Source organism: Chelon labrosus (assembly GCF_963514085.1).
Source record: "Chelon labrosus genome assembly, chromosome: 12".
Lineage (NCBI taxonomy): Eukaryota > Metazoa > Chordata > Actinopteri > Mugiliformes > Mugilidae > Chelon > Chelon labrosus.
The window spans coordinates 178,021-200,554 of record NC_140345.1 but is presented as its reverse complement, the minus strand read 5'-3'; the positions used below and the strand labels follow the sequence as shown (position 1 = coordinate 200,554).

General features: G+C 41.9%; 1 protein-coding gene across 1 annotated transcript in view; it reads left to right on the top strand.

Annotated features, from left to right (window-relative positions):
• Nucleotides 1–22,534, top strand: part of LOC311496748 (thrombospondin type-1 domain-containing protein 7A-like) — a 443,055-nt gene that overhangs the window by 328,034 nt on the left and 92,487 nt on the right. Inside the window, exon 21 of the mRNA XM_084556712.1 lies at nt 17,277–17,422. Coding sequence (XP_084412838.1) covers nt 17,277–17,422 — 146 coding nt within the window. The remainder of the gene's footprint in view (nt 1–17,276; nt 17,423–22,534) is intronic.

Below are 22,534 nucleotides of genomic sequence, written 5' to 3'. Positions count from 1 at the left end.
ATTCTGAAGTAGCCTACAATTTGACCAAATCATCTACACAAGGCATTGTGTTGAATCGTCGGCCAATTGTCTGATTCTGGATTCAGTGCGGGTATCCTGTGGAGCGGTTGCTCTCTCTCCAAACTATTTTGAACTAATTTCAACTTTATTCTCAAAATGTCGAGTTTAATGTCGACATGTCGACTTTAATGTCGACATGGCGACAGATTTGAGAAATAAAATGAGCAAGAGAGCTTATACCTCCATTATCATTAGTGAAATGCCTCTGAACATCATTCAGGAAGCACCGGTATGAAGGCACCAAGAAAACTGACTAAGTACAGATTTCAACACCTGCCAACAGGCCCACTCCTGGAAGACTGATGTTTGGAGACAGATGAGAAATGGGGATATTCTTTCAACTACCACACTGCTGAACTGTGTATGTATCACCTCTATCCAAGACAACCCTTTGGCTCTGACACACCGAATACCATAATCACTTCAATTGATGGGGAGTACTGAACGGCTTGGTGGCCAGATACATGAGAGGCAAAGCCATTATATATTTTGTCCTGTTAAATGAAGAGAGAGAAGCCCATTTGAAGGAGGAGGAATCTGTCAGCCTCCATGAGGGGGAATAAATCAGAAAAGTTATCAAGATAATATGCAAGACTAAATATAACAGCTCCAGCAAATGGTTTTACAGAATAAGTTTTGAGATGCATGGGAAGAAAACCCCCGCCAGTCACCTGGTGGTGGAGCGTCCATCAGGACCTTGCACATGCCTGTGACAGAATGGATGAAGATGCTGCACAAATCAGACGATTGCATTACTGCTCTATTCCACAACAGTTGCTGCTGGAAAGACATTATTACAGTTAGAAAAAAACTTTCTCACCCCTACCCCTAGCATGAAGAAGACAGCAACTTAGAGTCTGAGCATTATGTCTCTTGCATTCAGCTCACCTTGGACTCCGCTGTCATCTCCTCCATCACTCCTATCATAGAAGAAGAGGACAGCCAGGCGTGAACACCGCCTTCATCTCGTGTGGTCTCTCCTGTGCTGGCCGTAGAAGAGGAGAGCTTTGTGGCGTGCCAACCAGACGGTTTGCTGTCTATTGTTTTCCTAGAAAATGTTAAAGCCGCCATCATCTGAATATCACTCTGCACCAGTACTGTGAGATCTGCTTTGACTGTCAGGTAAACCACCCTAGCCAGATGAATCATGAGTGTCTGTTTGAGATCCCACCTTCTTCTACAGGATCCACTTTGCCCGGCTGATGAGGAGACTCTTTCTGGATAATTACTGCATGGGTGATTATCTTTCAGCTGGCGACAAGTAATTTAACCCTAACTGATGCAATGAGTAGTTTCTAATTTCTTAAACAACCATGTCGAAAGACACATCCCGTGGTTGCGGAAAAGATGTTAGTCTGTTTGAGAAGGGTCAAATCATTGGCATGTATCAAGCAGAGAAAACATCTAAGGAGATTGCAGAAACTACTAAAATTGGGTTAAGAACTGTCTAATGCATTATTAAAAACTGTAAGGATAGTACAGAACCATCGTCTTCAAGGAAGAAATGTGGCCGGGAAAAAAATCCTGATCGTGATCAGCGATCACTTAAACGTTTGGTGAAAGCAAATTGAAGAAAAACAACAGTAGAACTCAGGGCTGTGTTTAATAGTGAGGTTCAAGAGTGTAATAGTGTTCAAGAGCATTTCCACACATACTGTACAATGCGAAGGGAATTCAAGGGATTGGGACTGAACAGCTGTGTAGCCTTAAGAAAACCATTAATCAGTGAGGTTTACCGGAATAATAGGCTAACCTGTTCCAGAGGGCGCATCAGGGTAAGAAGAGAGGCAGATGAAGTGATGCACCCATCATGCCTAGTGTCTACTGTACAAGCCTGTGGGGGCAGTGCTATGATCTGAGGTTGCTGCAGTTGGTCAGGTCTAGGTTCAGCAACATTATGCACCCAAAGAATGAGGTCAACTGACTACCTGAATATACTGGATGACCAGATTATTCCATCAATTGATTTTTTTCTTCCCTGATGGCACAGGCATATTCCAAGATGACAATACCAAGATTCATCGGGCTCAAATTGTGAGAGTTGTTCAAGTAGCATGAGACTTAATTTTCACACATAGATTGGCCACCACAGAGTCCTGACAATCTTTGGGATGTGCTGGAGAAGGCTTTGCACAGTGGTCGGACTCTCCCATCATCAATACAAGATCTTGGTGAAAAATGAATGGAACACTGGATGGAAATAAATCCTGTAACATTGCAGAAGCTTATAGAAACAATGCCACAGCGAATGCGTGCTGAAACCAAAGTGAAAGGCAGTCCAACGAAATATTAGAGTGTATGACCTGCTATCTAGCTCCAGGATTAGGCAGCCTTTCCTCACTATATCCAGCTTTTCCTTTGAAGTCCGCTGTGAAAATGGCTTTCTAAGAAGATCTGCAACCAAGTTCATAGCCTCTCCTCCTTCTACCATTGTGAGTTCAAAAAATACCTACCAAAACATTAACTGGGCCGATTTGCTTGTACAGCTCGCAACAGATGAACATGAACCACTAGTTTGGCTTAAACGGAAAGGCTCTCTGACCCTACAATCAGAGGACACGAAAACACTGGCACTACCGTAGGCCACAGACAACGCCTAGGAATATGAACTTGAAATGTAATTTGTTAAAGGAACAGCTTCATTACGTTATGTATTTCAAGCTTCAGCCGCCTGCAGTTTTAATTGTGAATGCCCGGGCAGATGTCTTTGACTCTGGCAACACATGATGGCTGAAATATTATTGGACAAAAGCTCTAATGCAAAGTTACACTGCCAGAAGCACCGCAGCTGAGAGACAGACAAGCCATAAAATGAAAAGAATAGTCTATTGGGAATAGTTTAATAAGATTAATGGGTAAGTCAGTGATTTTGATAAAGTTTAGGCCAGCAGAGAAGGCTTTGCTGGCCCTGACAGCCCACCACTGCTGGGGTATATTCAGGGTCACTGCTGAGGCTGATTTCTATCATTAGCGCTGGCTTTATGGCCCCAGTCTGGTAGGCAGGTACTGGATTAGGAGGCTAGGTTTACAGTGGAGATCACGCCCACCGATGGGGGGGGGGGGCAAACGGGTCTGCTGTCCCGGGCCCAGGGTAGAGAGGGGGGCCCAGAACTGGGCCCTCATTAAATTATGGAATAATTAAAAAAAAAAATTATAATAATTTAAAAAAGCCTATTTGTGGAAAAAAATATGTAATATTTGAGTTAATTAGATTTAAATTGACCCTGAACCTGAGATTCCCCTCTCTGCACGATCAGAAAATGAAAACATAAGAATGGATAAGACGGAGAACTTCACAGAAAGAGAATTGGAGACGCTACTCGCTGGAGTGGAGATGTGCAAAAATGCGCCACAGTGTTGGTTAATTGCATTTGCGCATCACATATGATCTGTATATTGATCGAATGAAAATGTTTCCTGTTGACATTTACAAATTCATCATGTGATAGCATTTTTATATAAATGTGTGTGCAGTCGATAGCTCTGATTGCATTCAGAAAACCAGCGCTCGCTGCAAATTGCGCTTTAATGTTGACCTGTTCAGATGCATTGTGGGAATTTGATATACCTGACTGACATGCGGATAATTCCATTCCACACAGCTGCCATGGCTCTGCTCAGGGTCGACCCGCACAGTCACGATCGGTCGGACTAATGGTTTTCACATTTATGACAGTTTCCCGGCATCACCTCTAAGTGTCGCCAAAGGATCAACATCTGTAGAAGCCAGCGTACACCAGCCATGGCGTTGGTGTATGCACGTACAAGTCCCCGGACATTTCACTCTTGATACATGTGAACTTTTCCGTAAGTGAGTACGTACGGAACGTTTTTGTATGCATGCAGCCTTCGTACATGAGGCCCCTGAACCCCAAATCCACCACGTGAAAGAAAAGATCTTGGAGTAGGTACTGGGGGAGTATGGGGAGGTTTTCAAAGATGAACTCGGGAGATACAAAGGGCCCCCAGCAAAAATATATGTGGACAAGGAAGCTGCCCCCAGCATTTTTAAAGCCAGGCCCATCCCATATGCCATGAGGGGAAGAGTGGAGGTTGAACTCAGCCGTCTCCTCGCCCAGGAGATTATTGAACCAGTAAAACATGCTGAGTGGACAGTGTGGTCCCTGTGTTAAAACCTGATGACACAGTAAGACTGTGCAGAGATTACAAACTGACTGTAAATCAGATCTCAAAACTGGAACAGTACCCAATTCCCAGAATTGAGGACCTGTTTGCTACACTTTCAGGTGGAGAGAAGTTCACACAGTTAGAGAGTCATGCCTATCATCAGATTCCCTTACATGAGGTAGCAAAGAAGTATGTGACCATAAATACTCATAAAGGTTTGTCCACATACAGAGTGTTACCTTTTGGCATTTCATCAAGCCCAGCGATATTCCAACAGACCATGGAGGGACTGCTTCAGGGCATCCCTCGTGTGACCATCTTCCTAGATGACATCCTCAACACAGGGAAAGTGTTGAGACTCTGGCCATGGTGCTGAAACGGCTACAGGAAGCTGGTCTCTGACTTAAAATGGAAAAGTGCTTATTCATGAATGAGGAAGTGATGTTCCTGGGTCATAAAGTGGATACAACAGGACTGCACCCAGTCTATTAGAAGGTGGCGACTTTTTGTTTTGGCCAGGCAGTGTATAATCCTGCTGTAATTATAGGGAAGAGGAAGCCTCCTGTCTGTTGTAACACGCTGCGTTTATAGGTCTTTTCAGACGATCGTTTGTCATGATTCTTTCTGCAAGTACATGATAGTGTGACTAGTGGCATCCTCTCAACTTTCTAAAAAAGTTTTTTTTTTTTTTTTTTTCTGGGGGGGGAAACGTGTTGAGTTAATATATTCATCTGCAGTTCATCTCTGGCATTTTGAATAGCTCTCAATCAGTGATTCTCAACTGGTGGGTCATGACGCAAAAGTGGGTCGCAAAAGTGGGTTCTTTTTTTGTTTTTTTTTATTGATAAAGAAAAACAACCAAAACACTTACAGGACAAGGACAAAACAGTGCAGAACACTGAACAAGATAAACTGTGCTAGTTGTGCGCGTTGTGTTGTGTGGGTGAGTGAGAAAAAAAAGAGAAAAAAAAAGGGATAATAAAAAAATATCAAATAAATAAGTAAATAAAAAAATTGCAATACCAGTAAACAAAGAGGGGTGAGGGTGACAAGAAATCATTGCTACCTGTTACATTATATTTTGCTTAATTACAATAAGATAAATAATATTCTCAATGATAAGAATTATAGACGGTTTAGTATAGCAGTGTAAAAGGATAGTTTTTTTTCAGTTTTTCAGACAGTTTTGTTTAAAGAGGGAGGAGAATATGAAAAAAAGAATAAATAAATAACAGTTTAGGAAAAAAAAAAAACACATGTAACAGAAATAACAACAAACGGCTCAGTCATTCATATGTGAGGTGCTGATGGGGTTTTTGGGAACAACCGGGGCACTATAGACCCCTAAGCACATGTTTTTGAGTTGTAACCAGTATGTATAAAACGAGTCAATCTGATTGTTTTTTAATGCCATTTGTTTTTCTGTTGAGATGTGGTTGGATAATAGGAGGAGCCACTAAGATATTGTGATTTTTGTTCTGTTTTTCCAGTTTAGGAGGATGGTCTTTTTAGCGACTGTTAGAGTGATCAATATTGGTTGTTCATATTTCAGTGGTGGTTCAACTACAGAAAGGTCTCCTAGCAGACATATAGATGAGGAGGCTGGAATACGGCGACCTATAGCTAGTGAAAGTGTATTGATAACGTTTGTCCAAAGTTTCTGAATTGGTGGGCTGAGCCAGATGGCGTGAAAGTAATCGTCTATAGTGTTTGTTGTACAGTGTAAACAGATGTAATTTTCTACCATTCCCATTTTGTAAAATATGTTTTGGGTAAAGTGTACTGTATTGGATAAGTTGTAGTTTGGAGTTTTGTGACATTGAGAAGGTGTTTGTATATTCTTTTTATTGCCCAGTGCGCATTGAATAAAATACATGTTACTTATGAAGCAATCATAGTTTTACATGTTTTTGTAATACACACACACAGAAAAAAAAATAAAGTAGAAACAAACAAACACAGCAGCATCATCAATCTTAACTAGATTGGAAATGAAAATTGACAGACTTCCACACAACCCGGGTACTGAACACCGTCAGTGTCATCACAGAGTCGTCCTGAGAAATTGTTCATATTGTAACATTGGTCTCTCTCAAGTCCTTAAGGTATTTTATGACTGGCTCCCATACTTTATCAAAAATTGTCCGTCTGCCTGCATTTTTATATCTAAGTTTCATTGAGAAGGTGTTATTGTAAATGTGTATCCAGGTTGTGATATCATTGGTGGTTCCGAGGTCCCTTTCCCAGTCTTTTATGGTTGGCGGGAGGTTATTGTCTATGTGTATTTGGTGTTTGTATATTTTTGAAAATGTTTCCTTCTGGGTGGATAGTAATTTTATTTGATTAAGCAATGGGGGTATTTGCAAAGTGTTGTTTATTATATTAATTTTCTCTTTTATACAGCATTTTAGTTGTGAATATTGTAAAAAACTGTTCTTGCCAATATTATAATGTTGTTTTAGTATGTCATGGGGTATGAGTTTGTTGTAATCAAATATATGCTCCAAATGTGTTATTTCTGCTGTTATCCATGACTGAAAACATAAGGACTTGCTTGTAATTTGGAAATCCGGATTGTGCCACAGTGGAGTGAGTTTATTGGGGGATATGGGATGTCCTAAGATTTGGCTGGATTTCCACCAAGCTGTCAGAGTCACTGCTATATATGGGTTTTTGAAGCAGTTGTGTTTTTTGACTGATTGTGTAAGAAAGGGGAGATCTGATATTGATATTTCTTGACAGTCGTATTGTTCTATGTCTTCCCAGGGTTGCTGTGATAGCTGTGGATATTGTAACCATCTGTATAAATATTGTAGGTGATTTGATAGGTGATATAGTTTGAAATTTGGGGCAGCCGGTCCTCAATAGTCTCTTGGTTTCGGCTGGGTGAAAAGTTTGATTCATGTTTTTTTGTGTTTCCAGTAGAATTTATTTATGACAGAGTCCATTGCATTAAACCATTGAGATGTGGGTTGGACAGGGGTCATTCCAAAAAGATAGTTTATTTTAGGTAAAATGGACATTTTTACTGCTGCTATTCTTCCAATTAGTGAAATGGGTAGATTGTTCCAACGAGCGAGGTCTTCTATACTTTTTAGTAGTTGTGTGAAATTCAGGGAGAACAACTCTGACAGCTTGGTGGAAACGTTGATGCCATCTGCATATAAACTGATTTTGTGGTGGGAAGGGTGTGTGTGTATTCTTGTAATGTCTGTGGTCTGACAAATGGCAGCTGCAACAGGTTCAATGAAAATAGCGAATAGTAGCGGAGAGAGTGGACATCCTTATCTTGTGCCCCATTGTAATATGAAGCGTTGTGATGTATAATTATTTGTTATTACTGATGCTGAAGGTGAGTTGTAGAGAATTTTAATCCACTGGGTGAACGATTCCCCAAAACCAAATTTTTTAATGGCGGTGAGGAGAAAAGTCCAGTTGACTTTGTCAAATGCTTTTTCTGCATCTAATGATCCAATTATGGTGTTCAGATGATTTCTTTGTAATAAACTGATGAGACTGAATAGTCTGCGCATGTTTGTGGATGAGTGCCTGTCTTTTATAAAGCCTGTTTGGTCTGGGTGGATGAGTGTGGATATGACTGTTTCTAATCTGTTGACCAGTGCTTTACTGATTATTTTTAGGTCACAATTGATTAAGCTTATAGGTCTGTAACTTGAGATTAGAGTGTTGGATCTTTTTCCGGTTTAAGTAGGACTGAGATGAGGGCTGTGTTCATGTGTGTGGGTATGATTCCTGATAGTTTAATTTTGTTGACCATTCTGATGAAAAGGGGAGATATAAGTTGCCAGAAATGTTTGTAGAATTCAGCTGGGTAACCATCTGGGCCGGGGGATTTATTGCTAGACATGGAGAATATGGCTTTCCTGAGTTCATCTGCAGTTATTGGTCGGTCTAGAGCAGGGTTGTCAAACTGATCCGTGAAAGGGCCATGTGGCTGCAGGTTTTCATTCCAACCATGCAGCACCCATGCAGTGGGTGTGGCTGGCAAGTTTTGGTTCCAATCAAGCAAGAGGACACCTGAAATGACTGCGTGAAGGCAGTTCAGTTGATTGATTGAGCCAAGTCAGGTGTGCTGCTGCATGGTTGGAATGCAAACCTGCAGCCACAGTGGCCCTTTCACGGATCAGTTTGACACCTGTGGTCTACAGTGGTGGCTTGATCTTTAGATATCTTGGGGAGGTTTATTCTACAAAAAAAAAGAGTTGATTTCTTCTGTGCTGGATGTGTTGTCTGAATGGTAGAGTTTCTCATAGTAGTCATAGAAGTGTTTGTTGATTGTTTTTGCGTCATAGGTTAAATTTCCCTGTGGGTCCTTGATTGCTGTAATGATTGATTTTTCTTTGTTTCTTTTCAGTTGATTGGCGAGGAATTTTCCATTTTTTTCATTGTTTTCAAAGTAATTCAGTCTTGTTCTTTGCATGAGAAATTGAGTTTGTTGGTGTATGATGTCCTCTAGTTGTGTCTTGATGTTCTGTATTTCTTTCTGGTTTTGCTCGTTTGGTGAATGGGAGTGTTGGCATTGGAGAAGTTTAAGTTTATGTTCCAGTTCTTGGTGTTTTTTTTGTTCTCTTTTTTTCTTATGTGTGGAATATGAGATAATATACCCCCTGAGTACAGCTTTTGCTGTTTCCCAGAGTAGTGAGGGACAAGTTTCTGGTGAGTCTGGTCATCTGCCAGGAGTGATGTGTTGAACCGCCACCTACTTGTGGGTGGTGGGGTAGTTTGGTGTATTAATTCAAAGCTAACTGGGCCATGATCTGAGATAACTATAGGATGGATTTCTGGGTTACTCATTTGAGATATAATGGAATTACTAATTAAGAAGTAGTCAATGCGCGAATAACGTCTGTGCGGGGGTGAATAGTATGAATATTTTTTTTGTAAGGGATTTTTAGATCACCAACAGTAGCTAAGTCCGAGATTCTCCATGTATTTTTAACAGTATTTGATGAGTGCCATGTTCTTTGGGTGCTTCGCAGGCCTGTTTTCAAAGGTTCGTGGGCCTTTGCCTGGGCCAAAACATTGTACCTGCGAGAGGCAGGGGTACACCCTGGACAGGTCGCCAGTCCATCGCAGGGCCACACACAGAGACAGACAACCATTCACACTCACATGCACACCTACGGCCAGTTTAGAATCACCAATTAACCTAACCAGCATGTCTTTGGACAGTGGGAGGAAGCCGGAGTACCCGGAGAGAACCCACGCAGACACAGGGAGAACATGCAAACTCCACACAGAAAGGCCAGCCAGCCCATGGATTCGAACCGGTGACCTTATTACTGTGAGGCATCAGTGCTAACCACCTCGCCACTGTGCCGCCCCTGGGCCAAAACAATGTCAAGAAAAAAAAATCAACAGTGTCCTTAACAGTAGGTGGCAGTAGGTGGCAATAGGTGGCAATAGGTGGCGGGTGATACACGCCATCCGGTCACCATGTTTGTTTATTTGTTGACACCGCCATATTAGCAGGATAACTGAGGAAAAATTAATGGCGCAAGGCAAAGGCCACAGGTGTGCTTTTTTTGAGCACTGAAACAGCCAGCGTGGACAGTGTTCCTGACCTGCAATATCCGGATATATATAACTACCTCATTAACTTTCCTTCGTCCTACTCCGGAGAGTCACTGAAAGCATGACACTAACACAACTACAATAACAAGTAAATCTTTAATCCCCAATTTCTTTCTTATTGTGAGTAGTTTTAGTGAGGAATGAGCAACACCCCTTTGTAATTCACATCATAAACATTAGCCTAACTTGCCTTTATGAAAAGAAATCTGTTGGACATTGTGTTAAAAACATGCTAAATAAATGAGACATTACTCTGGACTCTGTACCTGATATAAAGTGATCACTACACAAGCGAAATCCGTTTCTTGAGGGATTCCACCATTCTGTTTTCTTGTGCCTGCTTCTTGCGCGTAATCCACATCTGCTGTCTTGCGGGATATTTGGGAATCCTATAAAACAATTTCCCCTTTGCTTGTCCCCGGCTATTCTGGCATCCTGTGGCACAACAGCTGTCGAACATTTTTGGATGTAACTGGTACAAGGACAAGTTAGTGAGTTGCTGCCAGTAATTTGAAAAGCGCGCTTTCCTGCCAATATGGCAGTGTTGTGATTGTCAGGATGCCAGAGTAGTCAGGGACAAGCGAAGGGGAAATTGTTTAATAGGATTCCCAAAGATCCTGCAAGACGGTAGATGTGGATTACTGCAATAATATCTATAGAAGAAGATCCGCAAAGTTTGTTTACATATGCTTATTTAGCATGGCGAAATGCAGGTACGACCCAGATTATATGAGATATGGATTTTCTTCCATTGAGGACAAAGGAGTGGAACAAGGTGATTGAGAATCTATGCATTCTCTATGCATTCCGCCACCGCAGAGTTGTTTCACTACCTCAGCGACTTCTGCCCCAGAAATTGGACGATCCAACCCCAGGCCCTCCAGCTCTGTTTCCTCTATGGAATAGTGGGATCCTCAGGCATTGTCATCTTTGAACTGAAGCAGCATTTGGAAACAAAACACCATTCTCTCAAAGATAAACCTATTGAGTACTTCAGAAGATGACTATTACTGACAGATTACTACTGTTACTGAAATGTTCTGATTGTCATGTCAGCCTTATGATCAATGCTTGAATAAGTGAATAGTTTTAACAGGACATTGTCATATATTCAGTGAGTGGGTACTCAGCTAAAGCTACACATTTTTTATTTTGTGTTTGTGCATGAGGGGCAGCTTCCTCCCACTGTCCAAAGACATACTCATTAGGTTAATTGGTGATTCTAAATTGGTAGGTGTGAATGTGAGTGTGAGTGGTTGTCTCTCTGTGTTAGCCCTGCGATAGACTGGCGACCTGTCCAGGGTGTACCCTGCCTCTCGCCCGATGACAGCTGGGATAGGAGACAGCAGACCCCGCGACCCTTAACAGGAACAAGCGGTTACAGAAGATGCATGAATGAATGTTTGTGCATGAAAGCACTGTTGAGTCTGTTAAAAAAGACTGAAGTTACTGAAGAGTTTTAGTTTAAATTAAAATGCAGCTAATTGAACGTAAAAAGGAATATTTCCCTCTCTAGCGTCGCCACTTGCGGGTTGGTTTTCTTTTGTGTGTTTTCATACTGTGATATTCTATTATACTATCTCAGGTTCAAACTGCACAATCTTTTCTTTTTTTGATACTTAAATTTTTATTTGTTTTTATGACAGAACAACAACAGCACAGTACAAGTATTGCATCCTAACCAGTCACTTGACATCTTCCGCCTCAACAAAAAAATAGGGGTTTTGCATAATACTTTGTAGTTTGTACAATTTGTATCACATGAAAATGTAACGGAAAAGTAAATGACATTTCAATGCCTTGGCAGATGTAGTTTACGTAAGAGAAACCTCAAAAATTATCAGTCTTCCTCATTCAACAGAAACATTGTCCATTTTGTCCATCTGGCACAATACAAATCTTTTCTCAGTCTGAGTAAAAAAGTCAGTCTTTCCATCTCATGAATCTCCTTTATGATTTCTAGCCAATCGGTGACCGTAGGCGGGTCGATCCGTGACCATTTACGCTTTTGCTTTTGCTTTTTTTGCTGCGGCAATCATTATTTTCAAGAGGTATCTATTCTAGGTTATTCCTTCTGGTAGGTCATTGTGAATGACGGGAATCTGCTGTCCAACAATACGCTGCATAATTCTCAAGATATTTTCCCAAAATAGGTATAACTTTGGGCAGCTCCAAAAAATATGATGGTGATTTGCCTCATCTTCCCCACAATTTCTCCAGCATGAGTGATACTAAGTATGCTTTCATTTTAGGCGTAATGAAGAAACGAACAAGGTTTTTCCAACTGAATTCACGCCAGTACATTGAACAAGAGGTAGAAAAAACAGTTTTGCACGTTATCCCATTGTTGATATGTGATTCTGTCATTCAGTTCTTTCTCCCATCTCTCCTTGATATACATAGTGGTATTTCCTCTACCCTTTGCAATACCCTGGTTAAGTCTTGAAATGATTGATTTAGAAGTACCAGTGTATGCCTGTATTATTAGTTGTATTATTTCATTGGGTTCCGAATTTTCATTTTTCCAAATTTCCTTCAAATAATATTGTCGTAACTATAAATATCAGAAAAAATCATAACTTTCCAAGTTGTATTTTTCTCTTAGTACTTGAAAGCTTTGTAGTTTGTTCTTGTCCATTATCTTACAGTAAGCAGTAATACCTCTATTTGTCCAGTACTTAAATCTAGGGTCCATATGCACAATCTTTTCATTCAATAAATTTGAGAAGTTGAAAATTTTCTTTGATTTGGGTAGCGGCTTGTCATTAAGGGGTGATGGTGGGTCGCGAAGCCAGACCTGTTGAGAACCACTGGTCTAAATAATTTGTGTTTAGAGCGATGGTTCGGCTGAATTTACCTTGATGAAAAATATTCTGAGTGAGCACAATGAAGCTCATATTTTGGTGATGCTGGTATTGGGTAAATCTCACCTCCAGATGATGAGAAGATTGAAAGAAAAAATAAGTGTGTTTGATTGGCTCCACTTTCAAAGTAATCAGGTAATCCTTGAACAAATTTTATTAGGGGTCCATGCAACGAAGTTGCAGGATACCCTGGGAAGGAAACTCATTTCGGCCGCTTGTATTCGCAATCTTGTTCTTTCGTCATCGTCTTCTTCTGCTTATCCGGGTCCGGGTCGCGGGGGCAGAAGCTTCAGCAGGGAAGCCCAGACAGCTCTCTCCATCAGTTTGTATCATAGGATTCCACATGTACGCTTTGGTCAGATATGTGTATCTATGACAGATGTATGTTTATCTCGCTGTTCTCTTCTCTTCTCTCTTTGCTGTTCTCTTCTCTCTTTCTTCTGTCTGTACCCGGCTGGCCTTAGGCAGATGGGTCCCTCCATATGAGCTGGGTTCTGCTCGAGGTTTCTTCCTGTTAAAAGGGAGTTTTTCCTTGCCACCGTTGCCTTCAGGCTTGCTCTGGGGGTTTCAGGCCGGGTTTTTGTAAAGCGCCTTGAGACGATTTGTATTGTTATTGACGCTATATAAATAAAATTGAATTGAATTGAATTAAGGCTGAGCCTGGCCACCCTGCGAAGGAAACTCATTTCGGCCGGTTGTATTTGCGATCTTGTTCTTTCGTCGCCGTCTTCTTCCGCTTACCGGGTCCGGGTCGCGGGGGCAGCAGCTTCAGCAGGGAAGCCCAGACAGCCCTCTCCCCAGCCACTTCAGCCAGCTCCTCTGGAGGAACCCCCAGGCGTTCCCAGGCCAGACGAGAGATATAATCCCTCCGTGTCCTGGGTTGGCCCGAGGTCTCCTTCTGGTGGGACATGCATGAAACACCTCTCCCGAGAGGCGTCCGGGAGGCATCCTTACCAGATGCCCTAGCCACCTCAACTGACTCCTCTCGACGTGGAGGAGCAGTGACTCTACTCTGAGCTCCTCCCGTATGTCCGAGCTCCTTACCCTATCTCTAAGGCTGAGCCCTGCCACCCTGCGAAGAAAACTAATTTCGGCCGCTTATATTCGCGATCTTGTTCTTTTGGTCATTACCCAAAGTTCATGACCATAGGTGAGGATTGGAACCTAGATCGACCGGTAAATTTAGAGCTTCACCTTTCGGCTTTGTAGCACCCTATAATGTAATAATTTCCTGATAATGTAATAAAAATTGCACTTAACTTGATCGAAAATGTAAAAACCCAATAATGTAATAACGTCACCAATAATGTAATAAAATATCCTGACTAATATTGTAATAACATTTTTACCGATAATGTAATACCTTTCTTACATTATTGGGAATTTATTACATTTTCAGGATTTTTTTTTGTTTTTTTCAAAACTGATTATGTAATACTTGACAGATAATGTAATATATATGTTCATTTTCAGTCCAGAGTTCTACATTTTGTGTTTTGAGAATCTAAGAATGTTATATACACTGGATTTGAAACAACTCAAAGACTATTGGGTTAAATTGCAGACCTTGAGTACTTACTTACTTAATCCTCTTCGTTCCTGGTGGAACGTAAGGCTTTGACTATCTGCATCCATCTTGTCCTATCCTGTGCAGCATGCTGTGCTTCACCCCACGATAGGTTTGCTGTTTTCAGTTCTGAGGTCACAGTTCTTCGCCAGGTGGTTTTTGGCCTCCCTTGTTTCCTCTTTCCAGGTGGGGTCCATCTTAGGGCTACTCTGGGAATACAGTCTTTGTCCATACGGAGGACATGTCCAAGCCATCTCAGCCATCGATGTTTAATTTCTTGCACCACACTGCGACAGTTTGTCTTTTGGTACAGGTCTTCATTAGAAATCTTTTCTGGCCAAAAGATGCGACATATCTTACGGAGACGGCCATTGTGGAATGCGTTGATCTTTCTCATGTTGCTGTCAAGCACTCGCCAGCATTCCGTGCCATACACTAGCACTGACTTAACGTTGCTGTTATACAGCTGGATCTTGGTTTTGAGACTATACTGGTTAGATTTCCAGATGGTCTGGAGGCTTGCAAATGTGCTTCGAGCTTTCCCAAGCCTTATGCTGATGTCCCTGCCGCATAAATTATCCTTACGAAGGAGACTTCCCAGGTATGTAAACTCCTTGACATAATCGAGAGGGTTACCATCCACAGTGATCGGTGCATGCGGTGTTGAGTTTTTCCCGAGGTGTGGCACTGGGCAAGTCCACCAGGCAGCGCTCAATTTCCCAAAGGTAATCATCAATGTTGGACTCTTTGTTGCTAGGATCATTGCGCTCTATGTCCTTTGCAAAAGATTCCAGGTGTCGCGTGCGCAAACCTGTCTGTCTGTGTGACCAATCCTCGGAGTCCTCGGATACGCCATGGTCACTGAAGTCGTCGTAGCGATGAGGCCGACCTGAGAAGGAGCCAAGTTGGTGTGTGGCCGAAGACTACGGAGTGGCAGTGGATCTGTGAGATTGTAGCCACTGTTGCCACCCTCAGCTTGGGAGTAGTCCCCCCCTCGCCGCGGGGATGTACTACGGTCAAGGTGTGCCGACGTGCGGCTAAAAATGGAGTGAGGCGGACCTCTGGAAGGCAAGGCACTCGTGTCCTTGAAGTGGAGTTGCGGGGTTGCCTGGTAGGTGTCCAAGCAGATTAAGTCAGCGACGACATCAAGGGCCGCTCGACTACTAGTGGGTGGCCTCTGGCTAGCTGACACGCTTGGCTGGGCTGCATGGAGCTTCTGGCGCACTTCAGCTTCTCTCGCTCGTGTGGCTCTGAGCTCCTGTTGCAGCCGCACAGCTTCATCCTGCTCAACTGAGGTCTCTCGGAGCAGGCCTGCTCCGGGCACGCTTAAGGGAGTACCCTCTTCGAGTTCAGGTGCCAGGCGGCGGACCTCCTGGTCACTCGTGTTGCCAGTTACTCTTACCTGGCTGGCTGGTTGTTCTCCGCGCTCCTCCTCAGTTCCCGGGCGGACGTGGTGGAGCTGCTCAACCAGGGTTCGGTTGGCCTCCAGCGTTCGAACACTTACCTCTTGTGCACGGTCTCGCTCAGCTTGGATTGTTCAAAGATAATTGAACTTCCGACATAAGGTATTTTTATTCTTCACATAGTCTTAAAATTTCACATGCAATATTGAGATAGCAAGCCAGTAACATTGAAGTCAAGTAATAAAACACATTCTCTCTCCTCTCTCGCATCCTCCACTTTCTTTTCTCTGGCACAGAGCTCTTGCCCTCTAATTTCCTATATACTACTAGTCATACAATTCTGTGCTATTACTATGTACAATGTTTACTGCTGTGTGTGTGGGTTCTGCTCAAGGTTTCTTCCTGTTAAAAGGGAGTTTTTCCTTGCCACCGTTGCCTTAAGGCTTGCTCTGGGGGTTTCAGGCCGGGTTTTTGTAAAGTGTCTTGAGACGATTTGTATTGTTATTGACGCTATATAAATAAAATTGAATTGAACTGAATTGAATTGAATTCAAGATAGTCTATAAATATTTTAAGACAATCTTCCTAGTCAAGTTAGCTCACTTCACAGTCTTGATGGCAAGCAGCCAAATACCTTAAGATTGATGATCCAACTTAAATTGGCCTAACTGTACTCATCTGTAGTTGGTTCAGTCATTACAGACTGCAGCCAAACATTGTTCAAATCCACAGAATATTATTCTGTGTTGAGTTGTTGAGTTTTTCCCGAGGTGTGCTACTTTCTAGCTGAGATCATGAACTTCCCAAAGACATCCTCTTGTTTGTATTTAAGTTTGTTTAGTTTCTGTGTTGGAAGGCTTGTCTTTTGTTTTTATGTGCTGGACGGTGATGTGGGTTGGCAAAGGGTTGAGTTGATCAGATTGTGGGAAGTGGATTTTGCAACAAACGGAGGGGGTTCTGAGATTTGAGAGTGGACTTTGTAAAACAGGTAGATTTAGAAATGTGTATGAAGGGCTTCAAGTCTTTCAGCTAATTCATAGCATCAGTGCTGCACACTCAAATGGTCTCCAAGGTTCTGTGATGCAGTGGATTTAGACACACACTGAAACTGAAAGTTTGTTAATCTCCTTTTCCCTCCCCTCCCCCACAATACTTGAAAAGCATGGGTCTGTAAAGAAGCTGAAAACAGTGGCAAGTATGAACCATCCAATCGCAAGATATTTTGTGGTAGTAGCATTAACCTGTTTGAACAAGTAAACATGAGACAAGATTGAGGTGCAGCTTGAAGTTGTTTTACTCAACATTGAACTGATCTCTGGATGAGCAGAACCATGAACCATGCAACCTGACCCTGACTGCTATTCTATATTGTTATTCTGATGTTGTTCTTCTGGTTAGGTGCATCCCATTAGTTGAACTGTACTTACATCTTACATCTTTTATTTGTGTACGTCAACAAATAAAAGAGCACACTAGAGATCTTTTTGATGAACAAAAATCCCAAATCAATGAATTTCTTGTAATATTTTCATTATTGTATTTACAAATGTTCAAATATTCATTTATTTACTTTTTTTTAACAGACGTTACATTCTTTTTGTTATTAATCATGTTTTCCCTATAGTATAGATGTAATTTCCTGTGTGTTTCTATCTCCAGGTAAAATGTGGCGGCAGCGGTCGGTGGTTCAGGCCTCCCAGGGTGACGGCAGACCGTGCCCTTCTCAGATGGAGCAGTGGAAGCCCTGTCCTGTCCGACCCTGCTACCGTTGGCGGTACAGCCCCTGGTCTGAGTGTCAGGTGGAGGTATGTGAATAAATTGCAACATTACACTATAATCTTGGTCCGTTCCATATCAAGTATTATATCGACCTCTGTAAGCTACAAGAAATTAGATCAGTACAAACAGGACTTTGACAAACAAGATGGATTTGGGCAGAAAATAATGCAGTCTTTACTACTGATGAACAACTTTATCAAATCCTTGCTCATACAGATATTTTTTAAGATAGATAGTAAAAATCAGTGTAATGCATCCTTAAAGGGGAAATTAAGCTCTCAGTCAAGTAAACAGCATTTTAATAAATGGAGTTCTGGTCTTGTCAACAATATATAACACACATAGCATATGCATAGCATACTGAGAAAAATGCTACCGCCGTTACATCTTTTTTTTTCGCCATCTGCCATCTTGCTATCCTATACCATATGGCGTCAGCAAGTTGGTTGGCTTGGCGATTCCGATAGCGGTAGACAGTGATAGAGGGGAAACAGGACATCAGGAGACAAAGAGGAGGTCATTATTGCATTGCCCCATGATGTAAAAATGTATTTTACGGGATTAAAGCCTGGGAAAAATAGTCTCTATAGTGTCCCAGTGGCTAGCGGCAAGGAAGAGAAGGAGCCCTCAGATGGCACCAATGCCTGGGTGTGCAGTGAGCATTTTTGGATGACGACTACATTGAGGAGAAATCGTTTCAGTCAGGCAAGCTAGTTGTTCGCCGGACCAACAGACTAAAGCTTTAAGTGGCTCCATCTATTTTCAGTTTCACTGCCTACAACTTGTCCTCCTACTGTCACAAGAGCAGCACAGGGGAATAAGTCCGCCACACAACAGGGCACGAAGACGCAGCCAGGCAGGGAATGAATAGGTAGTGCATTAGTCAACAACCAGAAGTTCAAAAAGTCAGTTTTTAACTAAATATGTCATAGAAACAACTGCTCGGTACGAATATCATTGACATCTGTAGCCTAATTCTCAACCCAGCAGACAAGCACATGTTGCCTAAATATTACCGTTGCAATAACCATTGCAATATAGTCATTGGATGGCAGCTTGGTTAGAAAACACAACAGCCAAATGACAGTCATAAATTAGAAAGCAAGCACAACCATTATTGGGCACTTGGGCCTCAAAGTATGCACATAAAAGTCACATCGATCCTGACACTGATTATTCAGTCAGAGCAGACGTTACAGAAGCAACCTCCAAACAAATATTTCTTCCCGTGTCTCCACATTTTCCAAAGCAGTTCCACATCTCCAAACATTAGATAATCCACAGATATTATCCTCTATTCCGTTATCATCCCCAAGTCATCTTGTTTCTTCTGTTTGAGATACGTGCAGAACAGGGATGTGCGGTCAGCAGCGAGCTAAGTCTCACCTCGAATTGCGGAATCTCTCACAAACTGGGTTATATAAAGTAAAGTATAAAGATTTAACAACTCAATATTACTATAATATACGGTGGGTACGGAAACTATTCAGACCCCCTTAAATTTTTCATTCTTTGTTATATTGCAGCCATTTGCTGAAATCATTTAAGTACATTTTTTTCCTCATCAATGTACACACAATGCAAAAACAGCGCATGCTCCACCCACAGCCCGGAGGTCAAGAAAAAACATCCCATCTCAAGCTTATAATTATAAAGCAATAGTTAAAACTACTGGAAAGTTCTACAACCAGAACTCTTCCTAGAGCTGGCCGTCTGGCCAAACTGAGCAATTGGGAGAGAAGAGCCTTGGTGAGAGAGGTTAAGAAGAACCCAAAGATCACTGTGGCTGAGCTCAGGTGCTCAGGTCTCCGCTATACAGGGATGGAGTGTGAGAGAATGAGTGGAGTGATGGGTGTCACGACGAGGTAGCGGGGAATGGGGGTTTAGGACCCAAATGCAGGACTTTGAAGGCAGAGGCCGGAGTAGACAAAAAAAAGTTTTTTTTTGTTTTTTTTTTTAACTTATTTTTTATTTCAGTTTCATACACAATCAAACCTACAGAATCATTTTCAACATATTTGCTGCTTTTTCGAGTTTTTCCAATACACTGCAATGCTTACAGGGGCATGGTTACAATTATGACAACAATAACGACAGAAAGAAGGGATGAAACAAAATAATAATAATAAAAAATAAATAAAAAAATAATAATAATAAAAAATAAATAAATAAATAAATAATCAGATTCATACTGTATGGATCCCTCACTATAACAATATACCCATGGCAGGTCTCCACCTTCTTGTAAATATATCTTTTTGGATTCTCAAGGAATATGTTATTTGTTCCATTTGATATATTTCCTTTATTTTGGCAGTCCACATATTATATGTTGGAGGGTCAGGCCTCAGCCATCTTACCGTAATGCATTTAATTGCTGTCGTTAGTAGTATCTGTATGAGATATTTTTTGGCTCTTCCTTCTATGCCCTTTGGTAAAAGACCCAGTATAGCCACCATTGGACCCATTGTAATATTTCCACCAAATATCTCATTAAGTATTTCAAACACTTCTTCCCAGAACATTTTCAGTTTCGGGCATGACCAAAGAATGTGAATGTGAATCTGATTACCAGTGTGTGGGCCACAATTTCTCCAGCATTTATTTGAGTATGTAGTGCCAAATTTAGCCGTAATTTCAGGTGTCCGAAAGCTCATGATTACCTTCCACTTAAATTCTCTCCATACACTCGAATTAGTTACCAAATGTACTTCAGTACATACACTATATTACCAAAAGTATTCGCTCACCCATTCAAATGATCAGAATCAGGTGTTCTAATCACTTGGCCTGGCCCCAGGTGTATAAATTCAAGCACTCAGGCATGCAGACTGTGAAACAAGACATTTGTGAAAGAATGGGCCGCTCTCAGGAGCTCAGTGAATTCCAGCGTGGAACTGTCATAGGATGCCACTTGTGCAACAAATCCAGTCGTGAAATTTCCTCGCTCCTAAATATTCCACAGTCAACTGTCAGCTCTATTATAACAAAATGGAAGCGTTTGGGAAAAACAGCAACTCAGCCACGAAGTGGTAGGCCACGTAAAGTGACGGAGAGGGGTCAGCGGATGCTGAAGCGCATAGTGCAAAGAGGTCGCCGACTTTCTGCACAGTCAATTGCTACAGAGCTACAAACTTCATGTGACCTTCAGATTAGCCCAAGTACAGTACGCAGAGAGCTTCATGGAATGGGTTTCCATGGCCGAGCAGCTGCAGCCAAGCCACACATCACCAAGTGCAATGCAAGGCGTCGGATGCAATGGTGTAAAGCACGCCGCCACTGGCCTCTAGAGCAGTGGAGACGCGTTCTCTGGAGTGATGAATCACGCTTTACCATCTGGCAATCTGATGGACGAGTCTGGGTTTGGAGGTTGCCAGGAGAACGGTACATTTCAGATTGCATTGTGCCAACTGTGAAATTTGGTGGAGGAGGAATTATGGTATGGGGTTGTTTTTCAGGAGCTGGGCTTGGCCCCTTAGTTCCAGTGAAAGGAACATTGAATGCTTCAGGATACCAAAACATTTTGGACAATTCCATGCTCCCAACCTTGTGGGAACAGTTTGGAGCGGGCCCCTTCCTCTTCCAACATGACTGTGCACCAGTGCACAAAGCAAGGTCCATAAAGACGTGGATGACAGAGTCTGGTGTGGATGAACTTGACTGGCCTGCACAGAGTCCTGACCTGAACCCGATAGAACACCTTTGGGATGAATTAGAGCGGAGACTGAGAGCCAGGCCTTCTCGACCAACATCAGTGTGTGACCTCACCAATGCGCTTTTGGAAGAATGGTCAAAAATTCCTATAAACACTCTCCTCAACCTTGTGGACAGTCTTCCCAGAAGAGTTGAAGCTGTAATAGCTGCAAAAGGTGGACCGACATCATATTGAATTCTATGAGTTAGGAATGGGATGGCACTTCAGTTCATAGAATGAGTAAAGGCAGGTGAGCGAATACTTTTGGTAATATAGTGTATGTCTTCCCACATATCATGTGATATGTTGGAATTCATTTCAATTTCCCATCTCTCTTTAATCTGTGTAGTATTATTCGAATTCATGCCCAAAAATATTTGGTAGCAATGGCTTATTAATTTCTTATCCCACTTTCTTGTTTGCACTTTTATCAATAGTTCCTCAATTAGTGTTGGTTTAGCAACCTTGACCCAATCTTTGTGTTTTAATAAGAAGTCCCTGAATAAGTACCTGAAGAAGTCCGTGCTTGGTCGCTTAAATTCCTCCAATAGCTGTGCAAATGATTTAAAGTTGCCAGCATTGTGGAGTTGGTGTAAGTTGGTGAGACCGTACTTTGACCATTTTTTGAAACCTACATCTGACTTAGAGGGCACAAAATCATTGAAATATCCAATATTCGTAAGTGCTGAAATTGTTTTAGACAGGCCAAATGTGGATTTTATTGCCTTCCATATTTTTAACGTGTTTTCGGTCCATTCTCCCATGTGTATTTTACTTGAATGGGTATCTAGGAATGGTAAGGCCTGTAAAGATCTCTCACATAAACTCTTTAAAATTTCGAGCCAGCGTGTATTTGACAGGTCCTGAATCCATGCTATCAACGGTTTTAATTGCACAGCCCAGAAGTAATATCTCAAATTTGGAAGTTTTAGCCCTCCCTTTGCTTTAGGTAACGGTAACACTTTTAGTCTGATTCTTGGTCGCTTTCTTTGCCAGATAAATATTGAAATTAGCTTGTCCAATTTGTCAAATGTGGCTCTGGGGATATCAATAGGTAACATTTGAAACAAATAAAGTAATTTAGGCAGCACATTCATGCGGATGCTCTCGATGCGGCCCAACAGAGATAGGGGTAGTATTGACCATTGGTCGAAATCCTTACTAATGTTTTGAATTAAACTTTTGTAATTGAAATCGTACAGTTTTTCCAATGAAGGTGGTACAGTATATGAATGCCCAGGTACTTAATGCCATCTACTGGCCATTTAAACCCGCTCTGCAATTTAGTTGTATCTGAGATGTTACCACCTATATCCATGGCCATTGTTTTGTCCACGTTCAATTTGTAGCCCGAGAAGTATCCATACATGAAAATGAGGTCCTTCAGGTATGGTATTGTTATTATAGGTTTTGTGAGATACAGCAGTACGTCATCTGCATACAT